The 16,428-nt window shown below is 36.9% G+C and overlaps 1 protein-coding gene across 5 annotated transcripts in view; it reads right to left on the reverse strand.

Moving 5' to 3' along the window:
- Positions 1 to 8,940, reverse strand: part of LOC105059292 (serine/arginine-rich splicing factor SR34A) — a 33,559-nt gene extending 24,619 nt beyond the window's left edge. The window contains exons 1-4 of one of the 5 annotated variants that reach the window (XM_073249853.1): positions 8,763 to 8,916; positions 3,742 to 3,783; positions 3,452 to 3,677; positions 3,188 to 3,298 (exon numbers count right to left, since the gene is read on the reverse strand). In XM_073249853.1, coding sequence (XP_073105954.1) covers positions 3,188 to 3,298; positions 3,452 to 3,484 — 144 coding nt within the window. In that variant the 5' untranslated portion in view covers positions 3,485 to 3,677; positions 3,742 to 3,783; positions 8,763 to 8,916. Of the gene's footprint in view, positions 1 to 3,187; positions 3,299 to 3,451; positions 3,678 to 3,741; positions 3,784 to 8,762 lie in introns of all 5 variants that reach the window. The other 4 variants (XM_073249854.1, XM_073249852.1, XM_010942540.4 and 1 more) reach the window with 4 other exon arrangements.
- Positions 8,941 to 16,428: the final 7,488 nt, after the last annotated feature.

The raw sequence follows: 16,428 nt of genomic DNA on the forward strand, positions 1-16,428 counted from the left end.
CAACACAACCTGATTTGCCTAATATCGACTCCTACCAATTTATGGTCGAATACTATTATACCAGCCATTGTGTGGCTGATACACACTCGATTTCAACCTTGGCGTAGGCTGTTTCTAACCTAAGGATTACACCTCAGCACTAGCATGTAGAAGCTCTCAACTGCACTCTCGCGAGTTGGGTTGCCCATTTTCAGTTTCATAACTTTTTTATGGACCCTATGTTCATTTTTATGTTACCCACCATTTCTTACTAGTCCTCCGGTCCTCACCATTCCATCTAGCTTGCAATTGTTATTCAGACAAAGATGAACAAAACAAGAAAAAAGCTTTGTACAATTCTTGATTTCAGAAAACAGCCCGATATATAAAAGTACAAGTTGTTTATACTTGGTGGTAAATAAAGCTATAAAAGAACTGAGAAAAGTAAAGTACATGCAATTTTCATACATGCAGTGGTACAGTACCCATCAAACTCACTGTGGATCATATATTAAAAGTTTACCAAGGAAAGAGAATCTGATAACAGTTTGAGAGGATATCGGTGGTAAGAAAAGACCCAAGCAAGGCTTCCACAAAGTCAGAAGAGAATCATACTGTGCCTGGTATACAACATATTGAATTGCTGACAATCTAGAAAGCACTATGGCTGTCACGGTGAAGAGGAATATGAGTGTCAAGAAAGATTCACTGGTCCAGGCAATGGAGGAAAACAATTTCCTTGAGTGTATAAGCCCTGACAACACACTTAATCTCAAATCTCTTGACAATGTTTCAGGAGAGAATGAAGCCAGAAAAAGATACATAAGCAGCAAGGAGACCGTACAACATCATATTAGTATGCATAAAAAAATGTTAAAAGCTGAAGAACCAAAGAAGACAAATGGGAGAGTGCATTGTGGTTGTATTATATAGATGACAGAGAATACAAACAGAAGCATTGCCAACTATAATGCGTCAACTAAAGCAGATACTTGCCCTTGCTGAACCAAAGCTCCAAAAGAAGCTTTATGGAAAAGCAATCTGACAATCTATAAAGTTAGCATGAAAATGATGCCAATCATCTACTTATGACGAGAAACCAGATAGCATCAAAAACTATGAGCCAGATTAAGGCTGAGGAAATTACTACAAAAAACTAAAGTGCATATCAAATCAATTTTGCCGATATCACTGGAGAAGTTTAACATGACATGGGCCATTCCCTATAATAATCATATTATCCATCTAGATGGTAAGATGGGGAGAATGCACAAGTGAAGCATGAACATGCTTGGCTACACAAACCTGACTGCAGAGTGCTGGACTAAGTTCTTAAGAATAAGACCAAGGAGCTCATTTAGGATCAAGAATTGCTAGGCACAAACATGTTGGTTGGATAGGAAGACTAGATGAAGGATGCAAATAGAACTCCTTATTAAGATTACTATGAGAAAACACATTCTTCACATATTAAAAGGCCACTCTACAATATCACAAACAACAATGAACAACTGGATGGTGGTTATCTTAGAAAAAGTCAGAGCAAAGGTCTAATAATCCACATTATACTAGGTGAAGCCATGAACCATGAATCAAGCATTATGACAGTCCATCAAACCATCATATTCTTATTTAAGAAATATTTTCAAGAGATAGCTTCCAAGTGGAGAAGAAAGAATTTTTCAAATGTGTAAACCAGGGAACATAAAGAATCAGAAATAGCCTCCAAGAATAAGAACCACAAGATGTGTCTATTACTCTGTGATTATACATGAGTACTATAAACCCACCTTGGTGATCTTTTGTGTTGATGAGCAGGATTAGATTATCAATACTTAGAAGGGAGAAAGAGTGAAGCAGGATTGCATCCATGGAGATGATTGAGAATCAGCATGTTTGTGAGTAACAAGCTAGATGCAGTGCACCCTTGTGGTACAAATTCAAGTGCTAGAAAGCTTGGAAATAGAAAGAAAGATAAAAATGAGACTAATGAAAACAAGATCACCATCCACAGAAGGAGAATCGAAACAGAAGACAAGGAATAGCAGAACAGTGTAGATGCTCAAAACCAGAAAGATCTCAAGCGCCTGTAGCTGATGCTCTGTGGGATCATCAAACTGATAGGTTGTGTACTCAAGATTTAATTATGGGAAGATGTACCTAGCACACTAGCTATGTATTTGGTTCAAATTAGCATGAGGAATAAAAAGAAACAGGTTAACAAGCAAAGGCACAGATGAGAAGGAAGAGGCTAGAAATATAGATAAAAAGAAGAGAGCTACCAGCAGTTATTCTGGATCTGGATAATGGATAAGATACACCACAGTTACAACTTCGGGAAAACCAAAGTTAGAACAGAAGCAGCAAGAAGAGAAGGGGTGGTCTCAAGGAATTAATAACTGATATAGCTCAAGATAAAACCAATTTTGGCAGCAAATATATGAGTAGAAGAGTGGAGTCAAGTTGACACAAGAAAATAACTAGAAACTCAATTGCCAAACAAACACTCGCCGCCACAAAAAGAACAAATCTTGATGGTATAAAAATACCATTAAGCAAAATCCTTAAATGTCCGACACATTTAGAATGATTAAGATACACTTCTACACATTCACAACTATTAATAGCTAGAGCATATAAATTTCAATAAAATATTCTATTTAGTTTTTTATAATATTTCTGTGTCCTAATAGGGGTAACATTCAATCAGCCTTAAAAAAATTCAGCATGATGTGCTTGTAACATTTATTTTTTATTATCACTTGTCTGCTCATCAAATAACCTTGATATAAATAAGCTGATGGAAGTAGATAAATCAGTAGAAGACACAAAAATACATGTGTTGCAATAACATCATGCATTATTTATATGACAGCAATCAACAAAGATACCATTATGTTAACACAGCAAGTAAAATTGCACCAATGGAAAATTAAAAAGGAATATTCTAATAGCCAACCAGAGAAATGATTCACTGGCCATTAAAAATTTTATTATCTGTTACATAGAGATGCATGTGAGCATAACAATCTCGAGCAACATTTATGTGATAGCCAATCAACAAAGACATCATTATTCTAACACATGTAAAGATGCATCCTATGGAAGGTTGAAAAACTATACAAAAGAAATATGGAGAGATCCATTACAAAAACAAGAACACTACCATATGCAAACTAAGACTGGACAAAGCATAACCAATACAAACCTTGTAAAATAAATCTTCAATTTCTGATTCTCGTATATCTAGAGGAAGGTTGCCAACATAGATGGTACGACTTAAACGACCACTCATGACTGACACAATAGATGGTAGAACCTGTACGAGGAGAAAAGATAGAACATTAAAAGCATAACCTCATAACAAGACTACATTTCATCCTCAATCCAATCCAATAATTGCCATTTCACAACAATATGGATCCCATACGATGATTTAAAAATGAAGAAAAGTGAAAATTGTGACGCAAACCAAGAATGGTGCTCCACAGGCTCCATTGCTCATATCCTCCAAAAGGCTCCATAGCTATAAATAATTGAAATATATGTTGAAAAAATTTCCACTTTATTGAGGTGCAGAGTAGAGCTCCTCTTTACATGCCAGAATCTCTATCAAATACCTACTACTCCACTGACTTCTCCCACTCCTCTATAGTCCTACTGACAGCTGCAAAGCTCCTATTTCCAGCATCTTTCATCTATCATAAAGGAAGTGTGTGTGTTACAAGATGCATAATATTTACAAAAGATTTACTGATTTACCTTGTATAGATTTCTTCAGAACAGCATTGACAGAAACAAGGCCTGGAATATGTGTGAAGCACAAAACTTAGATTACCTCAACTCTAGTCGTGTTTATGAACGGTGAAATCATAATAATTTAGAGAGATGCTAGTGAAAATATCTAAATGCTACTTTGTTGAATATCTACCAGGTAGGAAAATAATTGAAATCATGTTTGCAGATCTCATTGCTACTTGGACCCTTCTAAAAATTTCAAACTAGTCAAAACTTGATGAAAGATAACCAAGAATTTAGAAGAGAAGAAATCATAGCCATATTTTTATACATACATGCAGATAAATATAAATATATACATACATATGGATTTTGTCCATGATTACAATTTAAAAAAAATGAATTTATCACATTGGATAAGAATCCCACTCAAGTTTGAAGAAAGACTTTCTGAGGTGGACTCTCTCAATGCTACTCAACATAGCCACTCCTCTCCATCCCCTCCCCTTCTCTCCCACCTCTCCCTCTATCCCCCCCCCCCGGTTTGCTATACCAATCGATAATAGTGAGTACTGACCATACCGTACCATACCACTACTGAACTAATACATAGTAGAGGGGCTGTACCAAGTGTCGGTATGCCAAATCAGCCCCTGTATCAAGCGTATCGACATGGTAATAGAATGGTACCAGTGCAAGGTTCAGAACCGAGACAGCAAACTTTCATCCCCCCACCCCCCCGCTCCCAAAATTCTCAATAGCCATTATCTATTTAATGATACTTATCTATTGTATTTTGGGTGGAGAGCTTATCCCATTTACTTCCTATAAAATAAATCACTTAAATATCAGCCATTAATTTCTTACAGATTAATTTGATTGTACATAAATTTCTTCTTTACCTATAATTATTTTTCATTTCTATATAACTAATTACAAGGTCTGCGAAATCAGTACCGATGGCTGGATCGGCCGACCGACGGTACAGTTCGGCACACCTCCGTTCCGTTCCGTTCCGAACCGAGGCGAACCGACGAAGGAAAACAAAGCCAAACCGAAGAAAAAAAAGAGAGAAAGAGAGAGAAATAGAGAGAGAGAAGGAGGAAGAAAAAAAAGAGGGAGGAGGATCCGCCGGAGGAGCCGCCGGAGGGCCTCCGACGGGCCGCCGTGGCCGTCAGACGTTTACGGTCCGCCAGACAGCGTAAACGCCTCCCGCAACTCCACGCATGGAACAGGGGCGATCCACCCCTGTTTTCCTTTTTTTTAAGAAAAAAATATTTTTCAAAATGAAGCCGGCATGGGGTTTGCCGGCTTCACTTTTGAAAAATGTTTTAAAAAAAAAAATGAAAAACAGGGGCAGATCGCCCCTGTTCCACGCGCGGAGCCGCGGGAGGCGTAAGTGAAGCTGGCCCCATGCCGGCTTCATTTTGAAAAATATTTTTTTTAAAAAAAAATGGGAAACAAGGGCAGATCGCCCTTGTTCCATGCACGAAGCCGCAGGAGGCGTTTACGCCACCCGACGGCCACGACGGCCCGTCGGAGGCCCTCCGACGGCCCCTCTAATGGACCCCCCCTCCCTCTTTTTCTTCCTCTCTCTTTCTCTTCCTCTCTTTTCCTCTTTTTCTCTCCTTTCTTCCCCGGCACCGGCATGTGCCGTTTTGCATGCCGGAACCATCTCGGTTCCCCGCCGGGACGGTTCGGCACGTCCCGTACCGGACAGTTCGGCCCGGTACGGCATTCCTTGACTAATTATTATACTTTTTATAGAATTTATACTGTTTTCTAGACTTTACGAGCAATACACATGCATATAGACTAGCATGTACGTATACAGGAGGGTGCCTAATTTCCAACCATAACCTACGCAAACATAAAAGTAGTCTTAGTGGCCTCGGATATGCATAAAAGCAACTAGTCACATTGGCACAGCCAACATAATATATTCATGGTCTCAACAATCACAGCCAGGAATGTAAAAAATGATGAACAAAACAAAAAAGAAGAAATGAAATTTAAAGCATGGAGATTAATGGAATTGCCATGACCTGAAGGAGAGTTCTGTCTAAAGGTATTTGTTTTACTAACATAACATGACAAGCTCAACTGCCAGAGATGCAAACTTATTATAACCAAGATGTACTAAACCATTTGATTGAGCTAGATTTATGAAACCTTGTTTGTGATTCATTCCATTGAAGGCCAAATTCTCAGACCCTGCAACTCTCCCAGGATTTCCTCAAAATTCTTTCTGGTTTAACCATCATCTTCTCTTCCAACACTTCCAATGAACTGTTGATGCAACTGCTACACATATGCTGTGCACGCACGCACGCGCGAGCACACACACACCGCCACACCCCAACCATATATACTATATATAAAATATTAAAACAAATTTAAATTTTGATCTCACAAGTATAGCAATCACCAGACAATACAACAGTACCTCCTAGCTTCAGCCAACCTGTTCTATGATGGTGTCGTCTTGAACAGGTATGAAAAGGTATTTGTTTGTTATATCTTGGCCATCGATCTCAGGTGGACCCTTGTTTGCAAATGTACATACAGATAAAAAGTATTGCACATTTGTTGCTCCATTCAACAAAAATTTAGACCCTCATTTTCCAAATGACAAACTCACAGATTATAGATCCAATTTAACACTTGCCCTTCTTGCTTTGCAGCGAATAAAGCTGCAGCAAGAACCACACAGGACATAATCCTAAAAATTAATTAACTAATCTAATAAAAGATGTGAAGACCAAGATCACAGAGCGAAGCATTGGTTCTGTCCTCCTTTTCTTTGTGTGTTAGACTGGCACAGTCCCCTGCAACTAGAAACTGATTTATCCATACTAATATTTGCTGTTTTACATCTTCAAAGCATTTAGTTAAAACTAACCACTAAACTTTTTGGTGAGATCATCGTTGCAACAAGAAACTGTAACATGCGTTGCAAAGAGATTATTCAGACAAATCCTCCCCACACACCATGAACTCATTCCCACATTATCTATATGTGATTTTGCATGAGGAGAGATATTAAGACCATTCATATATCAATAGTGCTCTTGCTTACATGGTATTCATTGGTATTCATTAAAGGACTAAAGGCAAACCCAAACAAGATCAAGGTCATTGAGGAGTGGTGAATGTCATCTTCACTTGGACAGATTGAAGCTTCCAAGATTTCGCTTCTCTCTTTCAAAGGTTCATCTGGGTCAATAGCAGAGTTAGGTCCATCACGAGCCTATCATGGAGTGATTGAAGCATTTAAATTTCAAATGGACCCCTTTTATTGATCATGATTTTTAAAAGGTCATATAATCCATAACTGAGGAACTACTTCTGCCCTTTGCTGATTTCAAGGAGCTCTTTGTGGTATAATCTGATGGTACTCATCTTCAATTGGTGGAATCCACAGCCAAAAGGAATGATTGGTTTTAGCAAGACACTGACCAAGGCCAAGAAATGATATTTACCTGTTGCCCTGAAATTTTTACACATTTTATCATGCCATGAGGCATTAGAAAGAGTATTTTTTGCAACAAGAATTTGTCATCTAGGTCAACTATGAAGCAAGTTGGTTTATCAATCAGCAAATGAAACCCAACACTTGTCATGCTAGCCAAAGTTTGTTTCTTCAGCACTTCACCTCTTAAGTTAAAATCAGTGGAACAGAACGAAGTGACCAATAACTTGAATAAGGTGTTATCTGGACGACTAATAGAGATGTCACATGTCTAAGTGTCCAGGAATGTCGGACCTGGGATCTTTCAAAAAATTGGACACAAACATGTTCATATTGGTACATCTACATATATCATAGTCTTCAAATAGCTTAAGCCTCACTAGGCAATGGACCCACCTACAGCCTAGGCGAAAGCCCATGTGACTAGATGATGGCCTGGGAACAGAAATTTTATATCATGTATACAACAATTAAAATCTTCATGGGTCAGTTATTGATTGAAAATTGTATCTTTCTCAATGAACTACCATATCACATGACTCAATATGCATCAGCAACGGTTAACACATGACTTCTACTTAAGATGTAAGACTTCAAAGCCTACCGCACTTGTATCATTTGATCTAAGTGCATGTTTGGTTGAGGGGAATTGAACTCTGGAATGGGAACTGGAATGAGTGACTCCCATTCTAACCATTTGGTTGGAAAAAGTCCCATTCTGATTCTAGGGGAGAATAGGAATGCCTCAATCCCCTAAAACCTAATCCCTACTCTCCCCTTGTATTCAAATTACATTCCAATTATGATTTCAATTCCACTCACAAAACAAATACATCGAGGGATATGGCCATTCCGATTCCCATTCTAATTCATTCCAATTCCCATTCTAATTCATTCTAATTCCAATTCCAATTCTGGTCACGAAACAAATGCACCCTAAACTTATAGAACACAAGCATACAACCACTAAAGATTATTCTTAACAAGAACATGTTAATAGCATGACAACAGTAGTAATACCCGTATGTTAGCACTATTGAAGACATATGACAAGAAAGCAAAATTTTCTTATTTCGTCAGCATAATACAACCCAACATAAATCAAGAATAATATCAATGGATTTCTAATCCAGAAGAGATTCTTGAAGATTAAAAAAACGAAATCCTAAACTCTCAAAGTGCTGTCGCAATCATAGTAAAATATTAATAACTTTTATTAAGGGCAAACCAATATAGATCAAAAATTTCAGAATGTAAAACATAACATAACTAAGGGAACAAAGTACCACAAGTTGAGAATATAGAAAGCATAAAAAAAATCTCCGATATCCTGGCATTTGAATAGAACCGGCCCTGTTTCGGATTAACAAGTATAAGTTCCGCGAGAGCATTCAAAGCTCTCTCACAGTCATGGAAGAGGGGGTGAGGAATCAAAGTCCCGCTGTGTTTCGGAAGCTTGGAACGACCGTATTCCTCAGAGTTAACAGCAACAAGAACTAAAGGGGGGAAGGAAACGGTGAGGGAGGGAGAAGGAGAAAGGAGAGTGAGAAGGAAGGGAGATAGAATAGCTCGCCTCAATCAGCCGTCGATCAGCGGAGTGGTCGACTCCGACCCTTGCAAGCCTTGCCAGCTGCCGCCGTCCACCGAGATCGAGCAAGGAGGTAAGAGAGTGCGAGGGACAAGCAGAAGAGCATGCTACTCTCCGTGCCCTAGGTCGGATGATAGCTTTAGCCTTTGGTGGCGTTTGGTGACCCAAATGGTTCTTAATGTTGATCTTAGATTAATGTTGAACCTTACTTCAGGATAATCCGATTCGGATGGTAAGATCATCACATTTGATATACTATATCTAAGGATTAAAGATTGTCATCATCATGATATATTTTAACCTAAGATCAGACCATAGGATGCAAAGCTATCACTGATACATTGCACAAAAATATATTTATTAAACATATAAAAATATTATCAATACATTTCATAAAAACATATTTATTCATCCTATAAATCTATTAATTATTATTATAGAATAATATTTTTATTTAATACCTCAAATATATTATTACTATTATAATAATACTAATATTTGTTGCCCAATAGAACAACGGGGGGAGGGGGTTGAATTGGATTTTTCAAAATTTAAGCAAATAATGTGTTGTTTTGAAAAACTAGTGAAGTGATGATGAGTGCAAAAATAGGATATGCATAAATATAAATACAAAGAGAGTAAGAGAGAAGAACATAATCACAAATACAACCGATATATAGTGGTTCGGTGCCCCTTACATCTTCGTCCACTCTCCAATACTCATTTGAAAATTTTACTATAATATTTTCAAGATTACAGCCAGATAGTTTTCTAAACTCACTATCCAAAATCTAGTTGGTTTTACATCGGATTATCGACCACAACCAACAAACAAGCCAATCCTTGGCTTACACTCCAATTTTTAGGCTTGGATAGGTCTATCTTTTAGCTTCAAAATTCTATTGAAGCTAATTACAACAAAAACAAAAGTAGAAAGACAAATAAAAATAAAAAGCTCCTTTAACGAGCAATAAAGTCGATAAAGCTCTTGGCTCTTTTTTTGTAAAAGTTTTTAAACAGATAAGCTTGTCTTTTTACTAAATAAAATCTCTTGATTTGATGTTTTATGTGGTTGAAAAGTGAATGCTCTTTTTTCAATGCTTTTTGGATTTTTACTCTTAATTTTTGCTTCCTCACTTTGATTCTCTTATCTTGTCACTTCAAAAAGTTGGTGGAGGCTTTAAACCACTATTTGGAACCTCAAAAGGTCATTTCTAGCTATTAAGATCCGAAAAATAGCCGTTGGAAGCATTTCTAGATCATTTTGAATTTTCTATAGAACTAGCCGTGAAAACTTGAGTCAACTCAACTTAAGCCTTGAGTCAACTCAGCTATGCTTTGAGTCGACTTAATAATTTGTGAATCTTTTGTCATAAAAATCGGTTCTCTATTGATACTCCATGGTTCCAACTCGAGGAATTTGAGTCGACTCGACTCCTTAGCTCGTTTTTAAGTCGACTCATGTCATACTTGAGTCGACTCGAAAACGTGCCAAAATGCTTTTACATGTTGTTCTGGTTGAGTCGACTCGGGACCATCTTGAGTCAACTCGAGGAGCCCTCAACTGAATTTTTATGATGTTTTTCAATTTAAATTCTTCTTCAATTCCAACCTTCAAATATCTTCCTCCAGTCTTGTTTGAGATGTACAATATTCTTCAAAAGTTTCAAATTCCTTCTTTTTATTCTCAAATGCATTATTGAGCTTTTTCTTTTGATACTCTATAATTTTTTTTGAAACATGATCTTAAGGAGCTTATTAGTTCAAATATATACTCAAACATTTTATTATTCATCAAAATTAATCTTTGGGGTCAACAATCTCTCCTTTTTTTATGATGACAAAATTTTTAAGTATATGAGCAATTGGCAAGACATATACATAATTTTTTAAAAATATACTTGAGTCAATAAAGATATAAGCTTTTCCATAAGTTTTGGCTTTGCTCCCCCTTAGTGTGTGCCCATATTTACTTCAAGCTCAATGCTCATTCATTGACTGTGCTATATGTGCAAAATTCTTTATTCATACAGTTGAACATGAGATATCGACACATACACATGATATACATTGAGGCTCATTGCTATACTTATATGTTAGGGTTGAAATTTACATTCATAAGACACAGATGCATTCATAGGGTACATGATAAAGCAAACAATGTCAAACAATACTAACAATGCTCATACGCTCATATATGATGTGTTCATGCAAACAATGCTTACAATGCTCATACGCTCATATATTATGTGTTCATGCTAATAATACTCATACATTATGTGTTCATATATTCTTTTCATACATGCTAACATTATGTATTCATACATTCTTTTCATACATGTTAACTTTACTCATATATTCTTTTCTATTACGTCCTTTTGCTCATATGCTCATCTCATATGTTCTTTTCTACTCCCCCTTTTTGTCATTAATCAAGAGGGCAATGTATAGCATTGTATTCATCCCATAACATCCCATAACACAGCAAAGTAGAACATCTCATAACATAGCAAGAATAAAGAAGAGTATAAGTATAACATTGCATTCATCAAAATGAATGTGCTAGATCATAGCACACCAAAATACAATGTGAGCTAAGTCAATCAATATTAGCAAGATACACACTAAGTAGGTACACATCAAAATAAGTAGGTACACACTAATACCAGGAGAAGTCACATATAAATCTTCAAAATAGATAAATACAACCATATGTCCAAAAGAAAGCCTAATACATCATAGGACTAAACAAATGTCTCCTAAGCCACTAATCCTCATCAGAAGAAATCTCTAGGGTCTTGGATGAGGAAGTTTGAGATGATGAAGGTCTAGCTCTCTGGCTCCTGGTCCTCCCTGATGGACCAACCCTCAAAGATGTAGAAAATCCGACTCCAGCTCTGATGTATACTCTGAAAGGTGGTCTGCTCTGACTAGCAGACAGCTGGATGGACTGTGCAGCAAACTGGAGCTGGACAGAAGGTCGTGGCTGAGTAGACACTAGTGCCTGTGGCTGAACTGATGGCGGAGCATACAACTAAGGCCAAGTAGGTGAAGGTCGAGGCGTGGACTGAGGCGAGGACTGAGTAGGAATAGAATGAGCCCTGAAAGCTCTGACGGCTATATCTACTGCAGCTGTTGCTGGTACTGCACTCAGAGCAAGTCTTTCAAAATTTTCAATCAAACTACGCATGGCTCTAAGTACAGACATGATGCCCTGCTGTTGGGGCTGTCCAAGTCCTCTGATAGGCCAAAGCACCTCAGTGCCAGTCTGTCCGAATCCTCTAATGGCAGTAAATATCTCAGTGCTCCTGGACTCAAAACTCCTCCTCAATCATGTAATCTCTCCTGCCACATCAGAAACATCAGATGGTGCCTCTGTCCTCAACTCTCACTGCTCCAAGTTAGTGAGCCTATCTGCCATATGTCTCATCTCAGCCTAAATGCTCTCGACCTTCTCAGATAATCCTGCTATTTGAGTACTGAGTCTAATCGAGATAAGATCAACTAGTCTCTCTAGTGTGGCAGAGTCAATAACTGCTGGCTGAGGTCCAGAGGCAGTAAAGGATTTAGCTCGTGGTGTGGCTGGTGAAGGAAGATCAGGTGTAGCTCTAGACGATGAAGGATAATCAGATAGAGCTCTAGGGGTAATGGGTGTAGATGGCTCTCTTGTCTCCTCTATACTGGGCTCCCTTCTTTTTTGACCTGACTCATTTCTCACCCATCTCCCAGTCTCAACATGAAAGTGGATATGAGTGGTGCCTTTTCATCATAAATATCAAAATGAGATAAATTCTTAAATCCATCATTTTCTAATGAAATTCCTACTGTCTCAAATACTTGGATCAATGCCATCCCATAGGGTAGACAAACCTTGTTCTTGACTGTTGCCTCTCTAATCTAATGCATCATAAGTCTAGGAAGGTTCAGAGGTATCCCTTGAATAATGTGATACATGACACACAACTCTTTCTCCGATACAAAGTCATGCCTCCTTAATTTCAAAATAAAGATCCCTCCAATAATGTAATACAACACTCACATCTCTACAGCATGTGTGGGGGCTTTTATATCTCCAATAATATCCTCTCTGCCAACAATAATCTTCAATGCTTTCTTCTTGTTAGACACTCTCTCGGAAACAACTCCTTCTAGGGGCAAACCAAAGACTCTTGCTAGGCTTTCCTCAAAAACATCGAATTGAACCCCCTTCATAGTAGTGGTTACCTCAGCCGCTCTTCTCCTCAAATTTGCATAAAATTCTCTAATCAACTTAAGGTACATAGGGATATTTAAGCAGCAAAATTCTTCCACCCCATTCTATCAAGCCATGGACCAATTGAGAAATGGTATTTCTCAAAGAATATAAAATCTACTCTCCTCCCTATTGCAATGGCCCTTGTTGCCATTCTCTCGGATGGAGAGGCAATGGCTCTAGTTCGTGTTCTCTCGGATGGAGAGAGATGTGAAGGAAGGAAAGACTCTATACCTTGTTCCTCAACTAGATTTGGCTCAGGGACTTTCGATTGAACAATGGATTGGGGCAACTCAATCGCTTGAGATGAGGAATCTAGTCGAGCCTTCTTCCTTCGCTCTCATTATTCAATACTCCGACTCGAGAGAGCTCTCGACTGAACTCATCATTCATCGCAATTCGCATAATGTAATACACCATGGTATAGTCGTTGAGCCATTTTTGATAAGTATCTCGTATCGCACCGCACACGTTCGAAGCAGGCTTCTCTAGTGTCGATTATGTCAGTACGTACAAGATCTGCTCGTACTTTAGGACTATCTTCAATTTTTGATACCAGCTATCAAAATTAGGTTCCGTCAACTGATCACTGTCCAACAGTGAATGAAGCGACAAGGTGGTGGCCATAACTATATAAAAGAAAAATCAAAAAATCTAATTAGTATATGAATTATTAAGTCTAAAGACTTGAACTTTAGTCTAAAAATTTTTTCACTATTTTATATGAATTGCTAGCCTTTATCTTCAATTTAAAAAATTATCTTAATTTCTTAGCGGATACTAGAATTCACAAAGACTACACACGGGCCTAAATTTAGTCGGCCAACCCATGTGCATCTATGGGTAGGTTCTTAACCAATTATTTTTATAAATAATTTTTAGTAATTGATTTTATTTTAGATTACTTTTTAGCAAACTTTGGCCTTCTCTGCAAGTCTTGATTAGGTCCAACCATTAGCATGACCATACTCTATGTATCTAACTAATGAATGATTAGGCCCGATTTTGATTAGCCAACCTGACCACCCATCAGAGAGATATGATTGAGTTATCATATTATGAATGATAATTCCAATTAGCAGATAAATATCAGGCCTTTGAACCTTCAATGATTATTAGACTAATGAACCTATTATCACCCTATTGAAAATTGAGTCCTAAAGCCAATTAACTTATTGTAAATAATTAGATTTTATATATAAATTATTGATCAATGAATAAAAATAATTTTGATTTTTTTATCACAAGATATACATCTTCATTATTAGAACTCTTATGTTGTGATGAAGTCTTTAGAACTATATTATGATCGATAAAAGAGGATTTATCGAATAGTTCTTAAATATGTTCACAACCAAATGATATGTCATTAATAGGATGATAATGTTTATCAAGTGTAGATCATTGTGTGCCATATAGGTTGGTTATCCTTATAACCAAGAAGTATGGAGACACTGATATGGCATACAGGTGAGATGTAGGAGAACATCGTCACTAAATAAGTAACTCATCGGCTAAGTGCTCTACTGTCAAGAGCAGCTCACAAAATATATGGGTATAAGTATCTCTCAGATCTGAGATCATCATAGTGACTTATAAGCAACTCACTATGCTTTGATATCAGAGTACCTGTATTTGTAATGTAGTGACAAAAGATTATTGGGTACAATCAAATACTTACAAAGTTTGTGTGTGGATCAAGATGGGATTGATTCCTCCAAATTATACGAATTAATGCATCACTATATTTTAATTTAGTAAAATCTTGATCAAGATAATCCATGTGATGGATTTGAAAGGTTGAAATACGATGTAGATGACTGTTTCAAGATTGACAGTTAAATCTTAGGTCACCTTGAGCATTAGGATCAAAAGAATAAATTATACGGTAATTATATATCGAGGTTCTTAAATATTACTTTATAAATATTTGACCTATCCGAATATCGGATATCATTGCTAGATTGTCACTTTGATTAGTATAGGAAGGAGTTTCTATGCTACCGGCTTAGTGTTCAAACCTATGGAGTCACGCACAAAAATCAAACAATGTAAAAAAAGAATTGATGAAATATTTATGTATTTAATTTGAAAGTATGTGATTTGATTGAATATGTATATTAACTTAATTAAGAATTAAGTTATAGATCATACAGAATTAAATACTAACTATGTTCAGCTAGCATTGCGCATGAGGTGCGGATTTGATTTCAGAGATGAATTAAATCAAATCAATGATCCAAGCAATTATGAGAGATTCGATTTGAATCCTAATCACTTTAGATTAGATCTAATTTAATTAGACTTAATTTTATTAAGGCTTGATTGGGTTAATTTATCAAGTTGGACCTAGACAATAATTCTAATTAGATTAGGATCAGTAGCTTTTTCGAAATTAGTTCGAATCGGATTTGAATTGGATTCGAATTGATTCAAATCTAAATCAAATCTAGTTTGGTGTACTTAGCCATCTTTTTCAGCTATTCTCTCATCATGTGGGCCAACTAAGGTGGTTGGAAAGGGGTTGAAAATAGCTCCCTCCCCTTAGACGTGTAGCACAATGAAGGGAGACATAAGTTGGCGCCTCTCCTACTTAGATTGGGATTTCTTATGCTTTAGGAAGTTTGAATTTGATTTAAATATGAGAGCTTATTTCTAGTACTTAAAAGAGTTTGATTTGATCTAGGACCCCTTGTCTATTTAAGGAGAGGTATGGAGAAGAGAATTAAAAAATCAAGTGGTGGATTAGGTGTGGAGAACTCCTCCCTTAGGCATCCCTCATCTTTGGTAGCTTTCCTTGGGCGTCTCTCTCCACCAAGCCATCCTCCCTCCCTTATGGTGGAGGATTATTCCAAGAGCTTGAAGATCAGATCTCAAAGCTTTTTTTCTCTCATCTTTGAAAAAGATCTTCATCTCTCTCTTCTACAGAGTTTGGCGTGCACGCGAAGTAGAAGATCCGTACATCCGGATCTCGCGAAGCATATTGATAGAGGAGCTTCTTCAACCTTTATCCTTTTTAACTATGAATCAAGGTGAAATCTCATAAATATTATAAAAATTTTAATTGCTAATTTATTCTACCTTCTTGGTATCCGATGCGATCGGATGAATTTTTTCTTCAATTGATATTAGAACTAGGTCTATATGTCATGATCTTATAGTTTAATTTTGAGATTTTTTTAATTTTTTTTGATCTAGTTTTGAATTAAAAATTTTAATATGATTAAACTTTGATTTCATCTGATATTTTTTGTATAATTTTTATCTGATTTTGACTAGAGTATCGAATCAAAATCAACCCGTGAATCTGATCTACTGAAAATCTACTTTAGCAAAAATTTTTTATGCAGATTTTTATACTGATTTAATACCTGATTATACATGAATTTAACTCTATTT

Source organism: Elaeis guineensis, chromosome 16, assembly GCF_000442705.2.
Source record: "Elaeis guineensis isolate ETL-2024a chromosome 16, EG11, whole genome shotgun sequence".
Taxonomy (NCBI): Eukaryota; Viridiplantae; Streptophyta; class Magnoliopsida; order Arecales; family Arecaceae; genus Elaeis; species Elaeis guineensis.